Below are 23382 nucleotides of genomic sequence, written 5' to 3'. Positions count from 1 at the left end.
TACAACTTTACTTTGCAGATAATAGATTTTACGAAGCTTATAATATAGTCAGCTTATTAAATATGATGCCTTGTTAGAGACTACATTTCCCAACAATAAATAAAGTAGGTAATCGGGTTCACGTTGCTAGCATGCAACATTTAAATACAGCTTACATGTTGATGAACCAATATTAATAATCAAATTATATATATATATATACATATATATATACATGTGTATATATATATATATATATATACATGTGTGTATATATATATATATATATATATATATATATATATATATATATATATATATATATATATATATTTAATATATAAGATGCAGCTCAAAGTGTTTTATCAATAGGCTATATATTATATACAACATTCTTGTACATAATAGCTATAAACTATGTTTGTGTCTGCTTATCTCTTGTTGTAGCTGAATGTATTATGTATGTGAATCATGTAAACGTGTATGTAAGTACATTGAGAGCTAAACCTACTTGGCCAATAAAGCCATTTCTGTTCAGATTCATGCACCGCTGTAGAAATTCCGACAGCCGTGAAGGCAGCAGGGATGATGCTGCCTTAGATCCATATTACCTTGTTAGCAGGTTGCAAGCTAGCTGAACACAGGCGGTACAGTGCGGCTTCTAGGGGGATGTCCCACCCGTTCTAATACAAACTGAGGACTCCGTGGGTTTTAATCGGCTCTACAACAGCGGGACTAGCTTCCAAACTTTGGCGAAATGACGACGCGGTCGGAGCGAGAAAAAGCCCAGAAACTGAATGAGCAGCATCAGGTCATCCTGTCTAAACTGCTGAGGGAGGAAGACAACAAGCACTGTGCCGACTGTGAGGCAAAAGGTAAGCCTGGCAGTGTTTGCTGTGAACCATGGCAGGCATGCGAGTGTAAAAAGATGGAATGATGGAATGATGTGGGAACTCGGCCGCTAACATTTGCTAAAGCTAGCAACATATTGTAACGTTATTTATCGGGAAGTCACTTCTGTGGAGCTACGCTGAACGTTACATATATCTTAGCTTAACGCTAATAACTAGCTTAATACCAAAGTGTGTCACGTTAATTCCGACATAAACTAATATATATTTTTTTCATTTTCAATATATTTATGTTGTACAATGCAAACGATGCTGGTACAGTCAGAATTAAGGTAAAACGAACTCTATTGAGCGACATTTGTGCAAGTAACCAAAAAAAGTATACAATTTCCGTTTAACATTTTCAAAATAAAATCCTCATCGTGCTCTTGCGTTTTTTGATAACAAAAATGTATAGTTTCACTCCTAATACTTGATGAATTACAGGACGAGCAATGTTGGTATTTGTATTTGTCATTGAGCCTGGTAGGCTTTTAATGTTGTCCTTCTCGCCTATTATACATTTTTGTGAATTTGCCCCGGAAATTCATGCTTATTTTGAAATCGGATGGGCTGTAATTCCGGTTTTGTATCATATGTTTGGTGCTAACTTGACGCAGCTTTTACCCGTCAGTATCGATGTCATGTCCTTGACTGGTTTATTTATGAGCGGAAAACGTGCGAGTCCTGTGTAGGCAACATTAAATTAGTGGAGTCGTTTGCTCGCTGAATGTTCTGCGTAGAAAAAAAAAACATGTCGGCATCAGATACTGTCGTATTTTTTTTATTTTTTTGCAGCCGCAGCCAACACCTTATCTCTGACTCGCGATGCGCTCTTCAGCAAAAAACCGCCCCCCAAAACTCCATTCAAAAATATGAAAGTTTGAGATCCCCGTGCACAGACTCTTACTTACACTTTCATCGCGGATTTTTTCTTAATCGTTAGGACCCAGTCTTAAATTCGGCATACATCCAATACATCAACCAGCCGTGTATTCTAATACGTTTTCAAATGTGCATGCGGCAACTTGATAATTCACAGTAGTGAGTGGTCACAACATAAAACAATTTCACAATGTTTTGCACAATTGATTCATAAAAAAAAAAAAAAATTATCACATGATCGTGCTGTTACCTAAACGTCTTAACCTAGTTGTATTTTCTTTTTGTAAATACGGAAGCATGAAATTCCCAGACTTTTGAGTGGGGTTTGAACGTCTCGTATTGGGGCTACATATGACGGAGATTAAGTGCCTTTTGCGTCATCGCCATGCCTACAAGTGTAATCTGCAGCACCAGACCTCCGTCAGCCGGTGACTCAGATCTGATCATAATGTGCTGCTGCAGCTGCATCGCTTTCCCATTGTATTGTATTAATAATCCGTTTAAATAGCATTTCATCATCCTGGCCTGGGGTTGTAGCTCCCAGCATGCACTAGTAGTGGAATGTGACTGCAGCTACACTTACATTACCAGGATAAAATACAGTAACCCTTTCAGACCAAATGTAATCTTTGCCATACAAATACATTGTATTTTGTCCTAGTTAAAAAAAAAAGAATCTTGCTCAAAGTCCACTTACTAGCTTTTGACAGGTCTTTCAACTGCCTCCCACAGTCCCTCTCAGTGGATTGAGTTTAATTCTGGACCTTTTTTAAAACAACACTCTGACCAGATCAAACTCGACACAAGGCGGGAATTACTCCTCGTTTCTGACGCTTTCAACCACAACTCATGGTCTTCCTCGGCTGAATGGACGTGGTTTTATACGACCGCCTTTTTTATCTCACGAAAGTCCGTACCGAGGTCACACGATGACGACAAAACTACACCCTGGACAACTGCATCCACCGAGGAACACCACGAGATGTGGTTGAAAGTCCTGGTTAAAAAGCTAGTAAGTGGCCCTTGAGTTAGGATGATTTATTTTGAAGCAAACTACAGTGTTAAATGTCAACGACGTCCAGGCTTAATATCATAATATCATAGAAGATCTTTTTCTTTCTCCAACACAAGTATATCAAAGTTTCATTTTATATCCTGTCCTTATAAAGAATTCATATGATTATAGCAGCTGATCAAGCGTTTTCTTCCACTGCATCAGTTAGTGACCCTGAGCCTGAGGGGCGTTTACTCACTGACTCATAGCAGCAGCAGCATCCAGCCAGGCCCCCATGTGTCATGTTCACTACGTCACAGCTATTTCTATCCAAACAATAAATGGGCGTTGCCCAATATTCGCCACTCTGATATAAATAAGACTTGTTTTTAATCCTTACCTTGTCAGTGTTAAGATATTGTCAATTATATTCTCCCTCATACCGTTGACTGAAGTTATGGACCGGAGCGGAAACAAACGGTCGATTTGACAGAAAATGCATCGGTCGTGATTTCTTGAGGAAAAAATGTCGAGCTGTAGTTTTGAGGAAAAGCTGCTTTTTTTTTTTTTTTTTTTCTCTTGTGAAAGTTAATTAAGTCTCTGGGTTTCAGGCCGTTGGTTGTAATAAAAAAAAAAGCGAGACATTTGACACATTTATGATTTTATTTGTGCTAAAACATTAAAGGGACTGCTCACCCCAAAATCAACGATACCTATTCGTTTACCTTGTTTCATGGAGGAACTATTTTCTTTCAACCAAAGTTCCTCCATGAGACGGCACACGACAAGGGCCGTGGATTATCTTGAGTGACCGGGTCATGATACATGATACATGATACATTGTACGGATGTATTTTTTTTGCCGCTTTTGAGAACAACAAGCCGAGCTCCACCTGGTCCCACTGTTTTAGAGCGATATCTCCAAAACCAGGCAGCTCACAGCTAAACCATCTGGATTGATAACTAGCTCTCCATGTAAGAGGACAAATACGTGGTTTTTCATTTTGAGGTGAACCCTTTAAGGGCCTCTTTTTTTTGTTGTTGAATGGAGTTCATGTGAGTCACCATCTCTGTCATTTGTCTCAGTGAATTCCCTGAAAAAGAACCATTTCCTGTAAGTTCTGTGCGTGACCCGGGAGCTGGTTTTGTTGCCTCTTTGAGCGTGTCGTCTCCAAAGCCAGCACCAGGCGGCGTGTTGGGTTCTGTCGACCGCTCGTTTGGTTCCATCGATCAGTTTGTTGTCTGTCGTGTTTGTCCTCGGCTGCAGCCGGTGTGTCCCGGGTGTGGTCAGTGTGTGACTCACCGAGCCTCTCGGCTGTAATTCCAGCCTCACTCCTGTCTCCTGTCTACACACACTGTCCTACATTTCCTCTGTGTGTGTGTGTGTGTGTGTGTGTGTGTGTGTGTGTGTGTGAGTGTGTGTGTGTGAGTGAGTGAGAGAGAGAGAGAGAGATTATTGATTGCAGTTCCATTTCCTCCCTCCTCCTTCTTGGCAGCTCAGTCCGTCCACTACTTAGAGTCCAGACTATCATTTTCGCCTTTGGTTTCAACACAATGTGACACACACACACACACACACACACACACACACACACACACACACACACACACACAGGTTCAGCCTCAGTGAGAGCAGTGTGTGTGTGTGTGTGTGTGTGTGTGTGTGTGTGTGTAGAGGTGGCCGGTTGGGTGCAATATGTCACATCAAAATGTGAGGCAAGTTTGAAACGCAGCGCAAACTTCATTTATTTTCCGTTTTTGCGTTCCGCGTGACGCTGAAGGAGACGTCTGAGACCCGGCGCCGCTTCAGCGTCTGAGCTAACGACGGCCATAAGTCCCGCCGCTGAAGACACACACTCCAGTGTTCTCAGTCAACAGCTGATAGCCGCGATACAACAACAGGAGTGATATTTATTGGTCTGACATTCATGTGAAGCCGCTTTCACACTCCCAACGCGTCGTGTGAGTCCACAGTGTTCCCGGAGATGTTTGACTCTTTTTTTTTTTTTAACCAAGCAAAACAAGTCCAGGTTTGTGTTGTGGTGACAGATCCCACTACAGATGTGTTTTTGCAGCTCACCGTGATTTAATATGAACGTCTTTTAAAAGGAACCCCGTGTGCCCTTATGTGCCAAAGCTGCCATCTTTGTTATCCTGCCTCAAAGACGGGAATTAAAACCCTTTTTTTCTTCTTCTCGGGCGACTAACGCTGAGATCCGTTGATTTAACTGAGTTTCCGCTCAAAGAATCCCTCAAAAGCACCGCTTAAAGTCCTACATCTAAATGAGCTTCTTAGAAATGAGTTGGGGATGACCCATTAAAGGCTTTTACTGCAGATTTCCATTTAAAAAAACAAACACTCCTGATAAGTTGACTTAGTCTGGTTCACTACTAGTCTGGTGAAAAATAGTGTTTGATTTAAAAAAATCGAATAAAACAATCATTAATAAAGATTTTTCTGTCTTTATCTTTATTTTTGGGGGGGCCTTATGATTTATGACGACCTGATTTAAGATTGTGTCGTCGTTTGTTTCCCTTTTTTACCAGAGCGTCAGCTAAAGTGATCCCGGTGTGTTTTAGTGTCGTTCATTACATATTTGTGATGATTAACGGGATCAAATCACGACTCGCAATCATTTTTGGCCGGAGTAATAGTGACGTGAAATGTTCATATCGCCCCGTGCTTATGATATGTCAGAAGCATGAAAACATGGAGTTTTTCTGTCGCCCCCGTTTACTTCCATTCATCAAGACTTTTCCCCGTTTCTTCTGATTCTCCGTTCGCCGTGTGGGCCTGAGAGGAAAACACAACTCTCTTCATGAGTTCAACGTAACACGAGGCGAACAAACGGACGCACTAATGATCGTCCTGTGGTCGTCTTTTACCTCCTCATCAATATTTTGAGCAAACCTGTTGACTTCCTGTCTAACATCCAGTCAGCCCTCTCTGTTCATCATCCATAGTATAGTGAGTACTCTCACCTTTGCAGCGTCGTCGAGATCAAAACAAGCACTGTCGGCTCTTTTTGGTTCCCTTCCACGCTCTCTAGCTCTAAACTCAGTTGCCAGTTTATTAGGTACGCCCAGCAAAAAAAAAAAAAAATTGCCAATTAACGATCTGCCGATGGACTAATGATCTTCCTCTGGCTGGATTCACCTCACTGCCTTCTATCAGCAGCAGATGGCGCCCCAGCTTCACTTTCTCCATCCACCCCTCCACTCATTACCTTTGCTGAGCTGAATTTAAAATGCTCGACAGGTCAAAACATTCTGAATCTGTTGCTTCTCCTTCTTGTAGAACACACAATGAAGACAAAGTAGAAGTTGTTTTATCTCCCTCCCTCACTGTGTCTACAGCCGAGGAGACGAGGCGATGGCTTTTTATTTGCTGTGATAATGAAGAGGAAACATTTCCCCTTTTTTATAGGAGCCGTCTCTCCTCTCCTCTGCTCCTGGTCACACTAACGGACCAGCAGGGGGCAGCACAGCGCTGTTTTCTGTCTAAAACGATCCTCTGTCAGCGTCCTGCCCGTCACTCAATGATTTCCCACTCTCCTCCGGCCTGTGCTGAGAATTCAGGCAGCCTTCTGGTGATTTTTACCGAGAGGATATTTTATTAATTAGGAACTGGAGGTTGTTAAACTTCTTCCTTTTTAAAGGAGAACGCCACTAAATGTCTCCACGCCGCTGGCTTATTATCTCGCTCGAGGCAGCGGTTCAGCTTTAATGCGGTATTGCAAGCTGCTGTTTCTTATTCCTAGAAGTAAAAAAAAAGAAAAAAAAGAAGAGGAGAGAGGAATACAATTGGTTTCAGCCAAACACCATTTAAGGAACTATAAATATTATACACAGAGCTCTGGTGCTGAGTTTTCACGGCGTTGTACGAGAGGACATTAAGACGAAATAAAAAAGGCCGTAAAACCTAAAGAGCCACTCGACTGAAAGTGATGATAAAAGATGATTCAGATGAAGAGGCAGAGCAGCGGCCACAATGGATCCCTGGGATTTGGTTCTTTTGTAAAACAACTCGATGCTTGTGTTTGTGTGCGTCTCTATCAAAGTCAGGACGAGAGTGACACATTTCTTTCTTTTTTTTTTTTAATCCTTTTAGGTCACTTCCCCGGTCCTATTGTGCTTCTATTTTACAATAAACGCAAAAAAAAAATAAATCTATATCTGTATTTTTATATCAAAATCCAATCATCTTTTCTTCTTGTATAATAAAATGTGAGCGCTTACATAAGCTAGCTAGAGATGCACGGATACTGATATTGACTCAAACAGCCGGATTGGGTTTCGGTGACGATGGGCTGATCTGGTATTGGCTATTATTAATAATTAAACACCAAAGTCCAGTTATCGCTATCATAGGTGCATCCCACGTGACCCAGAAACATGCTCCAACTTCTGCTTCACTGGGCCTTTCAAGTGTGTTCCTGTGATCTCTCTCTCTCTCTCTCTCTCTCTCTCTCTCTCTCTCTCTCTCTCTCTCTCTCTCTCTCTCTCTCTCTGTGTGTGTGTGTGTGTGTGTGTGTGTGTGTGTGTGTGTGTGTGTGTGTGTGTGTGTGTGTGTGTGTGTGTGTGTGTGTGTGTGTGTGTGTGTGTGTGTGTGTGTGTGTGTGTAAAAAAGCTCATTTGGGTCTAATCAGGTCAGCTGTCTATTTTCGCCTGAACTTCAATGCAGAGCGAGTGCAACGAAGTAAAACTGTTACAGAGTGTGAACGATCCACATGAGACACAGACGAACACACATTACTGTTTCATGCGTATCTGTTCAGCATCAGCCGCATGGATTCTTTCATCTGAACACTAGGTGAAGGGGGGGGGGGGGGGGGGGGTATTGTTGATGGTTTCAGTAGTTCATCTTTTAAAAAGGCCAACGGATAGAAACAGCTGATTCAGATTAGGACAGCAGGTTAATGGATACAGACCAGCGCAGTAGGTCAGCGGTCATACATCAAAGTGACTTTCACCCTCCTCTGTTAAACAATGGCTGCTATATTGCACCTGCAACAAAAGTTTAACACCACACCAAAGCGCATGTAATTGCAGCCATAGATAAAAAAAAAAATAGCGTGTGTCGCTAAAACAAGTAGAAGTTTTTTTGCTACCACCTAATTTGGAGTCATGGTCCTTATTATCCAGTGACATTTACTACATAGACATGCACTCAATATTACTGTTTTTGCCCTTATTCCAAAAAAAGACAATATTCCTAATAAGCTGTTTACATGGATAATGTAAATGAATATTCCACTAATATTCCACCTTATGCATGTTTCCGATTTTTGATGTTTGACTCCCACGTCGACGGCGTTCTCCGCTGTGTTTGACAAGTTGATGCTCTAACTATCTTTGCTTCGAAACATGTTTTTTTCGAAGTTCTTCCACCGGTGGCAGACTTGTCGGACTGTGCGAACACGTCGTCCCTCATTCGGTCCTTCGACCACCTTTTTTAAAACGTTGTTGTTGCGCTTATCCAAAAACCTGTTGATATCCAAGTCTTTCAAAATGTTTTGGTGTGTTTCTCCTTCCGTCCAGAAATGTGGGCTTTTCTGTTTGGGATCATGCATCTCTACCACAGCCCTGAAATCTGTGGTTTTGAGCTGGCCATCAACAGCCAAGAGGACATATGTTTCAAACCGTGGTTAAAAACACACTATTGAGACGCATATTTCCAATGTGCTGTATACATGTCGAAAGAATGCTCCTAAAACCTACATCGCACATGTCTTAATCGGAAAATGACACATTCGGAGTAAGTCCTAATTCCAAATATCCGGAACATGATGTTTACATGAGCCATATCAATTTCAGAATTGAGCTCTTGCTGTTGCTCTCCTGTATATGAAAATGATATAGTTCATCGCTAATATTGATGTACTTTCCAACCACATCTACCGGCATCTATCTGACTGGATTTGATTGGCTGCCTCTGTCAATTGTGACATTGAAAAGCTGTGCGACTCTGCGCCTGCCGCTGAAAAGTAAAGAATATTTTAACTTTTACGCACGTCTAAAAAACGTCTGAAAAACGCAGTGCGTGGGCGACGCGTTTCTAGCGACGCATCTCGGTGTGATCGGCCTCTAAGAGCTCTCATAGCTTCTTTTAGTAATATCAGAATAAATAGCTTCTTTTAGTAATATCAGAATAAATAGGCCAAACTGTAACGACTCTGTTACATAACACAGTCATAGAAGCAAAAACAAGATCCCGTCATGTTAGCACATGTTTCGATTTAGGTCTGAATCTGCTTTTTCAGCTCACTGGGTATCATTTGTGCAACTGCCTTTTGAGCTAACGTCTGAGACTTTGTGCAACTGTGTTAGCCTTTGTGCTAACGTCTGAGCCTTTGTGCTAAAGTCTGAGCCTTTGTGCAACTGCGTTAGCCTTTGTGCTAATGAGTTAGCCTTTGTGCTATTGTCTGAGCCTTTGTGCTAATGAGTTGGCCTTTGTGCTAACGTCTGAGACTTGCTGCTGGGTTAGCTCACTGAGCATATTTGACTATAGCCTGACCAATACCCTTCCAATTTTTAAGGCACATAGCGAAAATTATATTTGAGAGTTTAACGGAATATGATAATGATATTCGGCAGATATATACTTTTAATGCAATCCATAACTTATTTTATAAGTTTTATCTTAGAACTTTATTGTGGCCAATAATATCAGAGCTTCCTGTAAAAGTAATAACATCTGCACTTAATCTGAATGAAAATCTACTAAAACCCATTAATGTAATAATTTGACATGTAGTTAAACTGATATTGTAATTACCAATTTGACTGATGATATATTTCAGGAAATGTAAAGTGTGCAAGTACACAACATGTACAATACGGTGAGTGTCACGTTAGTCTACTGAAAACAGGAAGAGTTTACATGATCTCCTGTTCTACTTACTGTCTTTAATGTCCTTGTTTTTATATTTCTCTTGTTTATTTTATATTCTATGCATGTATGTACGATGGGAAGCAATGTGTAACCGGAGTCAAATTCCATGTATGTATAGAAAGCTGATTCTGATATCAAATCTTAAAGCGGTACGCTGTTATCAGTCAAAGAGCCATCAAACTAAAATCCCTATAAATGGGAAAAAGAACCCGCCAAGAACCATGCTCATTGGTCTGTAAAGACTTAACACATTAGACCAGAGTGGATGTACCCGATGTACCCGATGTACCCGTGTCCACACTTGCCTGATCGGATCGGTCATATTTCGTGATTTTTAAGGAACATCTGTAAAACCTTGGATACAAACACATTTCATTCCCTATAAATTCTTCACAGTAAGAGTCCTCTGTTGTGCTATTTTTTGCTGCTTACTGTTTTTTCCCCACAGTACGCTGGACCACATGTTCACTTGTGTGAGAGCTTTGCCACAGTTACTAGAACACTTCAATTGACCCACATAACTCAAACTTAAAAAAAAAAAAAAAACAGGTGTGTGTTCCACACAGCCTGAACTAATAAGTCATGGTGGCTGGTTGAACAGTGACAAGAGCAGAGCAGATTACCATCATAAATCAGGATAAACCACGGCAGCCTCATTTACAAATGAGCAGAAGCCCAGTTCACACAAAGGTAGTCATCAATCGGATTTGGCTGCTAAATTGTCAGACAACTTTATTTTATTTACATTCATATTTTTTGAAGTTTAGTCGTGTCACTTCCTTTTCTTTGCGTGAGCATTCTGTAAACTTTTTAGAACGCGAAAGAACCCAAAACATTTTTTACAGCACTGCTACCGCAGTGATTCCCATTTACATGAACTCTCTGCTTCCAAAAGTGAGGAGTAATCGGATTACTCTAAACTACTCGGAGGGATCGCTGGAACTCACCAGCAGAACTCGCATCTCGCTGCTCGTCATCTCGGGGAGAAATGTGACTGACAGGGTGGAAATCAAATTACACGTCTGTGTGTCTGGATGATCTGCAGCGTGTTACAAATACACCTACGACATGCGTGTAAACACACATGTGCTGTGTATGTCGCCGTGTGGGTGGATGAGAATTACTACGCGTTTGTTTTTGTTTTTTTGGAGATGTGCGTTCAAAGAGGTCATCGCATGGCAGACGAGAGCGAAGTCCGATCCACGCAGATCGAGTCCGGCTTACTGTGGCTGAGCTGCTTTGATTCGGGCTTAACTCTCAGTCATCCCTGCTTTAATGCTCCTTTAGGCCGTCTATAGCGCATTAGTGCCACCGCATTAACACACTGATGCTCTCACTCGAGCCCGCCAGACTGTGCCGCCGTCCAACCGTCCCTGCTGCAACCACCACCATGTAGCCCGGATCCATAAAAGTTGATCCTCTTGCCTTCGCTGCGTTTTTAAAGTCACTTTTCGAGCGTCAGATTGACGGATGGCGAGCTCCGCGGCCCGGAGAGGGAGGGACGGAGCCACCGCCGGCGCCGAGGAACTGCAAGCCACTATGTGGCCATTAAAATGATTTGACTTGTCGTGTCCGTGCCCTCTCCTATTCATCCCCGTGGAGATTTGGCAGAGCGAGGGGTTGTTTCGTGCTACTTTTATACATGATGGATGACGCATCTGGTCGACAGATTTCTGTGGGAAGCTCTTAACCTGAAACTCGCTCAAACATAATATTTATAAAGAGATTCCGTGGGTATGCATGAGTGTGTTAATACTCAGTGAGTTTAATGGCCTTAGTAGGCTTCAAAGGGTTTGCCGGTGCCTCTGAAACCCCCTTTTTCAATTGTGAAATAGGACGGAGCTGCGTCTGACCGTTTTTTTATAATTTGACAGAAAATCAGACAATCATGCCCACTTTATGCGGAAATAGGCTGGGTTTGCGGAGATGTTATTGTATCATCTTTTTTTTTTTTTTGTGTTAACAACTGCACAACATCATTCATTTCTCTAGCTGGTCTCATTCGGCGTTCGTAGCTATACCTACGAAAAATAATGCGCCATAATTCTCAGATATCCCACGAAATCATGTAATCATGAACTATGAGCTGGCGGGACATGAGATGGGGGGGGGGGGGGTCCAACAAACTCTGAGTTGTCACCCTGGAGACTGCTGTTCATCCCCCATGTCAAATGAGAAGTCAACATTGATTTGTCACGTAACTTGCACACTACCGTAGTCATTTGAACCCAAACGTCCATCTTTTCCTAAACCCAACCAAGTAGTTTTGTTACCTAAACCTAACTAAGTAGTTCACAATCTTTTCACGATCTTTTCACTTTGCCAAAACCCAAACGCCGATCTTTTCCTGAACCTAACTAAGTAGTTTTGTTGCATAAACTTAAGTTGTTTCCTGTGAAAACGGAAGTTTATTTTGAAATGCCTGTATGGATGTAATGAGCAGAAATTGACGCGTGTTGCTGGATTTCGTAGGAAAACTCACAAAAAATGAGGAGTAACTTTTTGTAGGGTTTTTTATGAGGATAGGTTGAAATCAAGGAGAGTGTGACGGTGTGTGCTGTTCATAGGCTGTATATAAGAAGTGACGTAGTCATCGTGACGTAGTCATCGTGACGTAGTCATCGTGACGTAGTCATCGTGACGTCGCCCGTTGGTTTGTGGACTGAGGTTTCGAAGCCTTGATTTGGACAATTTCGCCGTCGCCATCCTAAATTACATGCGTTGCCATGTTGTTTTTTTCCCGCAAGCAATGAAAGGAAGCTACCATTTTTGGAATGCGGAGGAATGGCGTAGAGACGTTGTATACGGCTCTGGTAGCGGCATCGACCTGTCAATCACAGTAAGCCCCGCCCTAAAGCTTTATGGTCTTTATGGACTTGAAACTAGAGATTGAGACCATGTTCACAATGTTTGCTGAGGTAATAAATCAAGAGAGAAGTAGTTATTTGTATATATAAAGTATATAATTTGGTTCCCTTAACTTTTCTATGTGGGTATATGGGTATAAATGCAGTATGTGTGTGTGTGTGTGTGTGTGTGTGTGTGTGTGTGTGTGTGTGTGTGTGTGTGTGTGTGTGTGTGTGTGTGTGTGTGTGTGTGTACCGTATACATGTACATGTATGTATATAGTTACGTAATGACATCACACATATGCAAATAAGATCATTTCGGCGTCGGGCAGATTCACCAGCTGGAGCTAGCTATGCTAATTCAGCTAACCTTAGCTCCATGTTGGCTGAAAACATCATTGACTTTTTAATGTTGCTAGCTCCCTCGCATCAGAGAGGCCATCCTCCGTAAAACCTAAGTCCAAAATACAGACGATGAAATCAGACTCGTCGATGCCAAGCTCCTAACGAGATGGAAACAGATGAACCACATTGACAACCCAGGAGGAGGAGGAGGAGGAGGAGGAGGAGGAGGAAGAAAAGGAGGGAAAGGAGGGAAAGGAGGGAAAGGAGGGAAAGGAGAAGGAAGAAGAAGAAGAAGAGGAGGGAAAGGAAGAGAAGGAGGAGGGGAAGGAAGAGGAGGAGAAGGACGAGGGGAAGGAAGAGAAGGAGGAAGAAGAGGAGGAGGAGGAGGAGGAGGAGGAGGAGGAGGAGGAGGGAAGAGGAGAAGTAGGAGGAGGGAAGAGGAGAAGGAGGAGGAGGGAAAGGAGGAAGAAGAGGAGGGAAAGGAACAGGAGGAGGAGGGGAAGTAGGAGGAAGAGGAGGAGAAGGAAGAGGAGGAGGGGAAGAAGAGGAGAAGGAAGAGGAGAGAAAGGAGGAGGAGGAAGAAGAGGAGGAGGAGGAGGAGGAAGAAGAGGAGGGGGAGGAGGAAGAAGAGGAAGGAGAAGGAGGGAAATGAAGAGGAAGGAAAGGAAGAGGAGGAGGAGAAGAGGAGGGGGAGGAGGAGGAGGAGGAGGAGGAAGAAGAAGGAGAAGGAGGGAAATGAAGAGGGAAATGAAGAGAAGGAGGAAGAAGAGGAGGAGGAGGAGAAGAAGAGGAGGAGTAAGACGAGTAAGAAGTGTTTTCTGATGATGTTGGAGATTAAATTAGTTTCTAGTTCCCAGCGGCTTCATTCGAAGGCAAAGTAGAAAGTCAGCCATCGTCCTACATTTGGGGATGATGGCCCACATCTTCACTTTGAGTTCCAGTTTTTCCTGGAAGGCTTTCATAGCGATAGACTTGTTGGTTGTTCACATGAAAAATTCAAAAGTCTTGTGTAGCATAGTTGTGCCAAGAATGAAACAATGAAAAAGTAAAATGAAATCAACAAAGAAGGCACTGGAACAGGAGTAAGGACACATCGTATGCTTTGGCTTGTGCTGTGCCTGCTCCCGTCCAGGACGGGGTTTGGTGATCATGGGCTCTTTGGTACGTTGAAGAGATAAAAAGGTCCCAGAGTTCTGCCGTCTCAAAATACAACAACAACAAACCAGGTTGATGTCGGACCTCAGACCCTTGCTTCAGAATGACTCAGTCCGTTGCTTGTGGGATAATGCCAACATTCCCATCCCTCCTCTCGACAGACGTCGCCCGGTTGCGCGTCAACAGGAATCAAAGTCTCGTCCGGTTCTGCCCGGAGGTTCTTGGCTTCTTCTGGTTCCGTGTAGCGAGCTCATGGCCGTTCCTTCTTGTTCTCTGCCAGGGCTTTTATGTAACCCCGTGTGTTTTGTTTTTTTTAGCAAGCAGAGATCCAAAATCCGCCTTGGACTCTTCCCAACTTTAGTTTCACTTCTGTGCCATGAGTTTGTGTACTGCACTCTGAAAAGAACGGATTTAGATCTAGAGTTCAGCCTGTCGTTATTGTATGGTAATGTAATTGATCATTTTTTTCTTTTTAATTTTGAGGATTAGGCTCTGGATACAAAATGCAATGACCCTTAAGCTAATAAAAGCTTTTGAAAGCCAGTTTATTAAACTCAAAGCTGCTATCATTGATCTATTATGCCTGTTTTTATAGCACCTTTCATATTCAGTTTTTTTTTTAATTACACTGACATTTAATTAAAGCTATTAATCACTAAATGAATGTAATTGAGAATGCATGCAGTAAAAGTACACACATTTAATAATTCTTCAACCATTTTAAAGACTTCATTTGAAGTCTGTGGCAATTTAAAAGAACATCCACTTTCTAATTTGGAGTTTATTAAACGCAACAACTCTTTAGACGCGTGTATATTTGATATTACATTTTTTTATATATGTGCACCTTTTGTTGTGCTTCAAGATGACTAATAACGGTTGGTGCATGCAGGCGCTTTAATAGAGAAGAGTTGTTCTTAAACCACAGGAAGTGCAATCAAATGATGTCCATAAACAATACGAACCCCACTCTGCTGCGTCCGTAACATCCCATTAACGTGTTATTAGGGATTACTTGTTGAGAACGCTAAATGTCTCGGGATAAGTGGGTACGCTCCCAAACAATTTTGCCAAAGTAAGTAAAGGCTTTTGAATGTTTGGATTTTATCTCTTCTTATTAACTTCCAAACAGGTCGTCCAGTTTGTGGAAGCGAGGGTTTACCTTTTGAATTTCTCACAGCGCATTTTTGACAGACTGTGTCGGGTGAAGAGGTTCAGAGAGAGAATAACTCTTTTTTTTAATTCTTTTTTTATATATATTTTTTTTTTATTACACAGCAGAGTTTCAATCCATCGCTTCCTGCCATTCCATCGCCTCCACAGTTTAGATTTTAATTGAAAGGAATCTGCATCGTCTGAAACGCTGGAGATGGAAAGCTGCTCTCTGCTGATGACGCAGCAGCACGGCCGTCACGTTTAAAGGTGCAATGTGGCCAGAATTTTGGGTTAAAACGTTCAAAAAAAAATGAACCGACGTCGACGGAGTGCGAAGAGGTCGCCGCACCGACGCTGTGCCAAAGACGTCTATGTGTCGGTTAGCGGCACAGTGAACACACAGATGGCTGACCTAAACTAAATACCAATGTGACCCGTTGTGATTTTAAGACATCGGTGTCATTAGGATCCGCTCTAGAGTTTGGAATTTCACGTATTCTTGCCCTGCTGTTAGTTAGTAGTTGGCTTGTTGTTATTTTCTATAACTGCCTGTGTGGACTCATTAGTCGAGGTGAAATGCTGCCCCCTATTTGTTTCGAGTGGCTTGTTTTGTGGTTACACATCGCACTTTTTTTTATTTTTTTTTAAATTTGAACCAATGCACCTTTTTAAAGCAGAAACTCTCTTTCTATTTGTCGCACCAGGTCCTCGATGGGCATCATGGAACCTCGGGGTGTTCATGTGCATCCGCTGTGCCGGCATCCACCGCAACCTGGGAGTCCACATCTCCAGAGTCAAATCTGTCAATCTGGACCAGTGGACACCGGAGCAGATCCAGGTACACACACACACACACACACACACACACACACACACTGGAAATACTGCAGCGACACGTTGAGTATAAAAGGTAAAATCCACCATAGACGACAATTCTCACTGCTTCTCAATAGTGTAACTCAGTTTGCGTTGTGAATTTCAACTGTTCGCTCTATAAAGGAAGGAGACGTGCACACTAACGTGGACCAGTTTGGACCTGGTTTGTTGTAGACCCGGTAGCTCCTTTTTATCAAGAATCCGATGTTCTCACTACGATACATTTTGAAAGTGGAACAGTAACACGCCGTGCGGCAGAGACCATGAGAACAGTTGGTGAATGAGGTCAACACATAATCGAATAACTAAAGTTAGCTTTGTACAAGTTGACCTTAAAAAAAAAAAAATCACCGTGTCGTTTCTGTTTTACGGTCACGTTTTCCATTTAACCAAATTGACCCGAAAAATCGCACCTTTTCCTCTCCGATTCACAGTCAAATTGAAACGCACAGAAGTCGATCACAGACTGGGGGAATCCGTGGAACTCTTTGATGTTCACCTCGAAAGTAAATCCTTGAAAAGAGACGATCCTTACGCCTTCCGATGCAAGAGCCCGTCTAGTTTTCTGACCACTCAAAGCGCTGTACACTGAATGTCAACATTCACCCATTCACACCCATTCATACATTGACGGTATAGGTGGAAATGCTATTTGGCACTTGCCCATCAGGATGTAATATAATCTCAAAAAGAAAACGATCGCACAGCCGGATTGAACCGCCGGACTTCCGTGTGGCAGATGACCCGCTCTACATCTAATCCACCCCCCCCCCCCACATAGTTTCACATTTTGCTCGTTTGGGACCGGAAGTGACCATTTTTGGACGAGAGGGTGGGGCCAGCAGCTAGCATTAGCTGGCTCGTATGGTGATTTTGGCTAGCAAAAAAAAAAAAAAGAATCTTCCTCTATGAACTCAAACAGACACGTTTCCTGGAAAGTTTTATTTTTCAGACTTAGTTACAGCGCTGCAGGTCTCTCTCTCTCTCACCTCATATTTATATTAATATTAACACTTACACACAAAAGGTTTACTAGATTATGATCCATAAATGTGGTCATCACACGTCTCTCATCGTTTCCTCGGTGTCGTGGTTTCTGTTCTCACTCGTAGCTCTGCTGGTGTCTGAAGTCTCTGTCCTACTGGAGAGCAATCCATGTTTTGTTCCTTTATAGTTTATGGTTGTTGTACAGAACAAAATAATAATAATTTCCTTTTCCCTTTTCTAATAATAAGGACAGGAAAGTCCTCCGTTTTGTGTCCGTCCTCCTCAAAGCCGCTAACCGTGACTTCAGACGCCCGCTCCGTAGGTCTGATGCCTCCGCTGGACACGCCGCTCACTGATCGCTCCATTAACAGCTGCTTCCTCTGCAGACATGCAGACTTTAACTGAACAACAGCTGCTAGTAAAGACAACAAGGTCAGCAACACCTGTAATCAGTTGTTCTTATTGAATTAACCTGGTAGTCGATCGGTAATCAATGCTGTTGTCGTTTGTGAACATCCGGTCACGTGATCGGACCGAGGCGAATCGGGGAAGGTTCAGCGCGTTACGTCGGGTGGGTTGCCATGTTTGAGCGCAGTGGCTCCACCAATTTCAGCTCTATTTGATTTTTCAAAAGAAATTTAATATTATTCAATCGTATTGTTGGGTTCGTAATGTGTACCGAGCGGTTCAATACAAATCCATGTGTCATTACACCCCTAGTACTCATGATCTTTATCTTGTTTTTTTATATATTTTACACTTTAATGTAACCCATAATTTACTAAATGACCATGCTACCGTATTGAAGAAGACTTGAAACTCGTGATTGGGACTGTCACCCACACCCACATTTAAGGGAATACAGAGACCTGTAATTTGTGTGTGTGTGTGTGTGTGTGTGTGTGTGTGTGTGTGTACACATACAAGCGTGTTCCGTGGGTAACTAGCATGTCTCATTGATTCAATTACACACAGTAAATGAGGAGCACTGGTGTGTGTCTGTGTTTCTGTGTGTGTGTGTGTGTGTGTGTGTGTGTGTGTGTACGTACGTCTGTAAAACTCACCTGAGCGTGCCAATAATTTATTCAATCAACTGTTAATAAATCCGTGTGTGTGTGTGTGTGTGTGTGTGTGTGTGTGTGTGTGTGTCTCTTAAAGGCACTGCCTATCCATCAGCTGAGTGCGAGTCAAAAGGAGGACTCCCTCTGAATGTTAATCACTGTTTTTCAATGACTAATTCATTCCGGACGGCTGATTGTTCGGACTCCATCTCAACCACTTCTATCATCACTCCATTTATCACCCTCCTCCTAATTTACCCTTGACCTCACGCGGCCTGCCGTGTCTTTCACTCACGTGCGTTCGCATGCGCGTGAGCGAAAGGATTCGGCGGGCAAATTTGAGTCGAATGCAAATGTGGACGAACAAAAGAACAATGTTCTCTGAAGGCGTTTCACCCGTTGATGTCCTTTTCTTTGATTCTTCCTCCCCTCTTTCTCCTTGCAGAGTATGGTCGACATGGGCAACAGCAGGGCCAAACGGCTGTATGAAGACCACCTACCGGAGAACTTCAGACGGCCACAGACGGACCAGTATCCTCCTCCCTCCTTGTTCCTGTGTGTTCTCCGACTGTCTATTCACTGCAACGTGCATTCATTCAACTCCATTTACATAAAAACTCAGTTCGTCACAATCCATGTCAACCATACAGTACATTGGCGTACAAATCTTCCCCAACAGTGCGTGCAATCTGCTGTTGTCACACTAAATGTGCATTAAATGTATTTTTTTTTTTTTTTTTTATAAAAACCCTCTGTCACCATGGAGAGATTTGCATACCACCATATGTGCCACCCCGATATTTCCGTCGAAATCGTAAAGCTCTCAATGTCACCGCAAATTTGCATAAAAGTGAGTTATTTCGCGGTAGTTGTCACATTTAGATGAGGGACAAATGAAAGGAAAAAAGTGTCTACTGGAGGCTTGAACAGCAGTCTTCCAAAAGATATTCGCTCTTTTGTTTGTGCTTCATAGTCTCCTGTTGGTATTCAATTGTACTGAGCTCTGAGGACCGTTAAAGCCATAGCATTTATACTCATCAAAGCATTTAAGATGTTTTCCTCACGGGATCACGATCCAGAATCAAGGTGGACTTGGTGCCGGCCCTGCTCAGTCTCTAACTATAAAGAAAGATTTGCATGTACACGTGTGTCTCGAGGACCATTCGTCCGATCTACACGTTCAATACTAGTGGTGCAACGGAACATCAAACTCACGGTTCGGATCGTATCACGGATCAGAGTCACGGATCGGATCAGCACAAAATATAAAATGGGGGCAAATATAACTTTTAGAGATCCCTGATCACGTTTTTTTGGCCGCTGATCATTGATGATTCATATTCTTGTCTCATTATAGCAGCTGGTCTACAAGGCTCCAGACTATTTTTTCTTTTTTTTTTTCTTTCATGAAATTTCATGAAAATACACAATATCAGATATCGGCGTTTAGAAAACATGAATGCAGATGTCCCGGTCGCATATTTTACTGAATATTGGAGGACAACGATCGTCAGTAAAACTTTATTTCACACTGTGATGGTTAACGGTAAACTGTAATTAATCCGCGGATCACATGCGTGCCGAACCGTGAGGGCCGATCCGTACGGATCGATCGTGGCCCTGACTTATTTTTGTAGATTACAGCACACTTGTCATGCATTGCAGGAGGATTTATGTAAAATTGCCTTCTAGTTAAAAAGGTTAAGATTTATCTGACTGTTTGTATTACTTGATGAAAAAGTAGCCATTTGCAATAGTTAGTCCTAAGATTAAGCTGTTGACAGAAGTGTGCTCTGTGACCACACCCAACAGTGATGTCACAATGTACTGACGCACCCTGGAGTACACTCCTACATCACCACAGGGAGGTGAGAGGTTAAACTGCTGGGGGTGGATTGCTGGCGTTAAGTTGCTCTTTAGGTCCATACTACTCCACACGGCGTTTCAGCATCGTTCTTGAAATGATCTCCGTCCAGACTAACACGCCTGAAAACGAATGTCACGTACACTGGGCATGCGCCGATGTAAACAGGAAGTAGATTGGTTGCTTAGTTACAAAGTTTAAAAAGTAGAGTAATAAAGTCGTCTTTAATATTGAAAGGCCGTGTTTGATACTTAAGATCTTCTCTAAAATCTTCCTCTATAAACTCTTAACAGACAAATTTGTTCCTGACGCCTCAGACGACACTCGGGTGCTGCTACATTTGATGCATCACTTCAACATAATGCAAAATGCCGATCGTTGTTTAAAATGTCAAATTATCTAGTTAATATCAATGATGTACTACGACTGACATACAGCATATCAGCGTTCTGATCAGTTCAACCTGAAATCACTCCTGCAATCTGCCTCTTTTTTTTTTTTTCCTGCAACGAAATTACATCCTCAAATCTAACTCATCGCCGTCATCGAACTCTCGGCTTTCGTCAGCACCTCCCAAATCATCTCCAGCGGCACGCGAGAAGCGACAGGCTCCGCCAAGTCGCCGTCATTCCGCACACTTAATCAGGACACCTCTAGCTGCGTACGCAACAACGGACGAAAAACAGCGCTCTCCAATTTGCCCCTTTTTTCCACGAGACAGCTGGGTGGTTAACACAGCAGCATATGTTCATATTTCCACCAGCAGACTGAAATAAATAATCTCCCCGTTTTTGAAACGCGGCTCTAATACCCTATCTTGTATCTGGCAGGCCTATTTGTGCGGGTGGTCATCATTCCTCACTCTTTTGAAGTCCATTAGTCGTTCCGACAGCAGCGCCGCTGGCTGAAGCCGGCAGATAACGGACCCAGGATTAGAGGAGCTATACCGCCTGAATGTGTGTGAGCGTTTCCTATGTGTTCTCCTGTGTTCGTACTCTCACATAATTACAGGCCCTGCCATTTACTGTGCTCTATATGTAAATGACCAAATGGCGTTTCATCCCCCCCCCCCGCCATTATTTTTCTAACTCCTACATTAGTGTTTGTGTAATTACGAATGTTTTTCCTTCAGTATGGACACATTTATGTCATCTTGGTGTATTTGCAGTTGTATACTTTGACTAATATATAGGTTTTCATTTGTCAAGAAGAATGTTTTGTTTGGAAGAATTCTAGTAATTAACATCTGTAATTAGCCATGTACTAAATCTTCATTTAGGTGCTACACTCTAAAGTCTTTACAACTAGAAAAGTGCACTCAGTGTGTCTCCCTCTCTTCTCTCAAACAATTCCCTTTTTACAAAAAAAGATCTAAAATAAACGGGTATTTATTTATCTTTATCTTTAGTGAATCATAACATATCGGTTATGGAATTAATCTGCAGATGCTCCGGTTCAAAATGACACCAAACTCTTCTATGGATGTCAGTGTTTGAGGCCAAATTGTGGCCTTCGGCAGACTAGGTGAGGCTTGTTTTTACCCTAGCCGACGGCCAGAAATGGCTTTTACTACTGAAGTAAGTAAGAGATTTGCCCTGGACAGACTGACAGATGCACGCACACACACACACACACACACACACACACACACACACACACACACACACACACACACACACACACACACACAAATGAACGCATCATCCTCTTACGCCTGGTGGAGATAATGATCATGGAACACTAGGGTTCATTTATAGTTTTGCATTCATTTCCCACCCATTGACACCACCGCCACCACATAAAAAGGGATTCTTTAACAAATCAAAAATTTTCCACAAAAAATGTCTACAGTCATAAAATGTTTTGTAAACGCAAAGCCCTCCAAACTTCCTATGAAGTATCTTCACAACCACGGCCCTTTTTAAATTGCTGACATCCACAAACCTGTGTGGGGTTTGTTCAAAAGAATATAATGACGATTAACTGTGGAACTGCTACTTTTTCTAGCGTCTACCTTTTGTGGAACTATAGATATATAATATATCAAATATAATTAGCGACCTCAACATTCGGTGTTATTGCATCTACACATATGCTAGAGGTTTTGTTGATTTTTGTTTACACCAGTTTGGCAGCTGTTACCTGCAGCACCGCAATAGAAATAATACAGTTTATCAGCACATTTTTTTTAATTTTTTTTATGGTTTAGAGCCATCCATTGATAACAAGTATAATAGTTGGTCAGTTATAGATATGAAATCAGTTCAGCTGAACGACATCCATCTCTTCAGAGCTAGACGGTACTGAATGGACCGGATAGGATTCATGTCAAAGGTCAGCAATGGGCCCGTTTATATCACCGTCCTCCTTCATCTAGCGCTCCACTGTAGCCATGTGAACATAACCACCGTGTCGTCTGGCACACATTTATCCACTACACTCGTTGCTGAGTGTCTTGGTGTGTAGCGTCCCATCTGTTCGGCTGTCTCCAGTCAACAGTACTAAATAAGTGCTGTGTCTGAGATGCAGCCCGCGTAGCTCGACCCGTGCTGCTGGTCATCATTTTTCAATCTTTGGAAGTCTATTGCTTCATCCGCCAGAGGCGTCGCCGCTGAAATAGGGAGATAAGAGAGTCGGGATTAGAGTCGATGTGGGTGTGAGTTGGAATTTATGGGTGTGAGGTTGAGCGGGTTTGTTTGTGTGTGTGTGTGTGTGTGTGTGTGTGTGTGTGTGTGTGTGTGTGTGTGTGTGTGTGTGTGTGTGTGTGTGTGTGTGTGTGTGTGTGTGTGTATACGCACACACACTTGCATGTCTGTCATGGTGCTTTGAAAATGGCAGGAATCCTAACATCAACACCATGGTGATCAGCCATACTTTCTGTTGTTAAAGAAACACAGTTCTGTGATAAGATTGAACAATATCAGCAATGCTATTGATACCATTTGGCAAGGAGACACAATGTTAGAGACTTTTTCACACATTTTTCACATATGTACGGAAGCTCTGAGAAACTCGTGAGAAAAAGCTTCTTCTTTTTTTCCGTCTGTGAAATTGTGTTTGTTGGTGTAATTTTAATTTCAACCACAAGAGGCTGAATTGCACCTCTACCTCATGTTCTAATTAAGACTAATTATTAAAGCATGCATGTTTTCTTCCAGGAGTTTTGATTTCTCCATGTCCTCTAAACACATGGTACTTATGTTGTTTTAAGCAAGTTATGTGAATTAAAATGCTGGTGGAAAACTTGAATGCTTTTTGCCCTATTTAGAACATGTGGTAATGGTGCACTTCAGCCTGTTGTGCCACTAATTGAAAACAATTAAGAAACTTAGAAAAATGATCCTGTCAAAACCTTTTTTTTTTTTTTTTTTTTAAACCTGTTCTTAGGTCAGAAACACTGGATAGTCTTTTTCTCTTTTGACTCTCAGGGCTTCCATACCTACGTTT

General features: G+C 42.3%; 1 protein-coding gene across 3 annotated transcripts in view; it reads left to right on the top strand.

Moving 5' to 3' along the window:
* Positions 1 to 576: 576 nt before the first annotated feature.
* The window catches only part of smap1 (small ArfGAP 1), a 95732-nt gene continuing 72926 nt past the window's right edge, over positions 577 to 23382 (top strand). For all 3 annotated transcript variants that reach the window (XM_068727184.1, XM_068727176.1, XM_068727169.1), the window contains exons 1-3: positions 577 to 854; positions 15852 to 15985; positions 18517 to 18602. In XM_068727184.1, the coding sequence (XP_068583285.1) occupies positions 737 to 854; positions 15852 to 15985; positions 18517 to 18602 (338 nt within the window). In that variant the 5' untranslated portion in view covers positions 577 to 736. The remainder of the gene's footprint in view (positions 855 to 15851; positions 15986 to 18516; positions 18603 to 23382) is intronic.

Source organism: Cebidichthys violaceus, unplaced genomic scaffold, assembly GCF_023349555.1.
Source record: "Cebidichthys violaceus isolate CVI_PGR_0920_01 unplaced genomic scaffold, fCebVio1.0.p SCAF_10, whole genome shotgun sequence".
Classification (NCBI taxonomy): domain Eukaryota; kingdom Metazoa; phylum Chordata; class Actinopteri; order Perciformes; family Stichaeidae; genus Cebidichthys; species Cebidichthys violaceus.
This window is presented reverse-complemented; position numbering and strand designations above follow the sequence as displayed.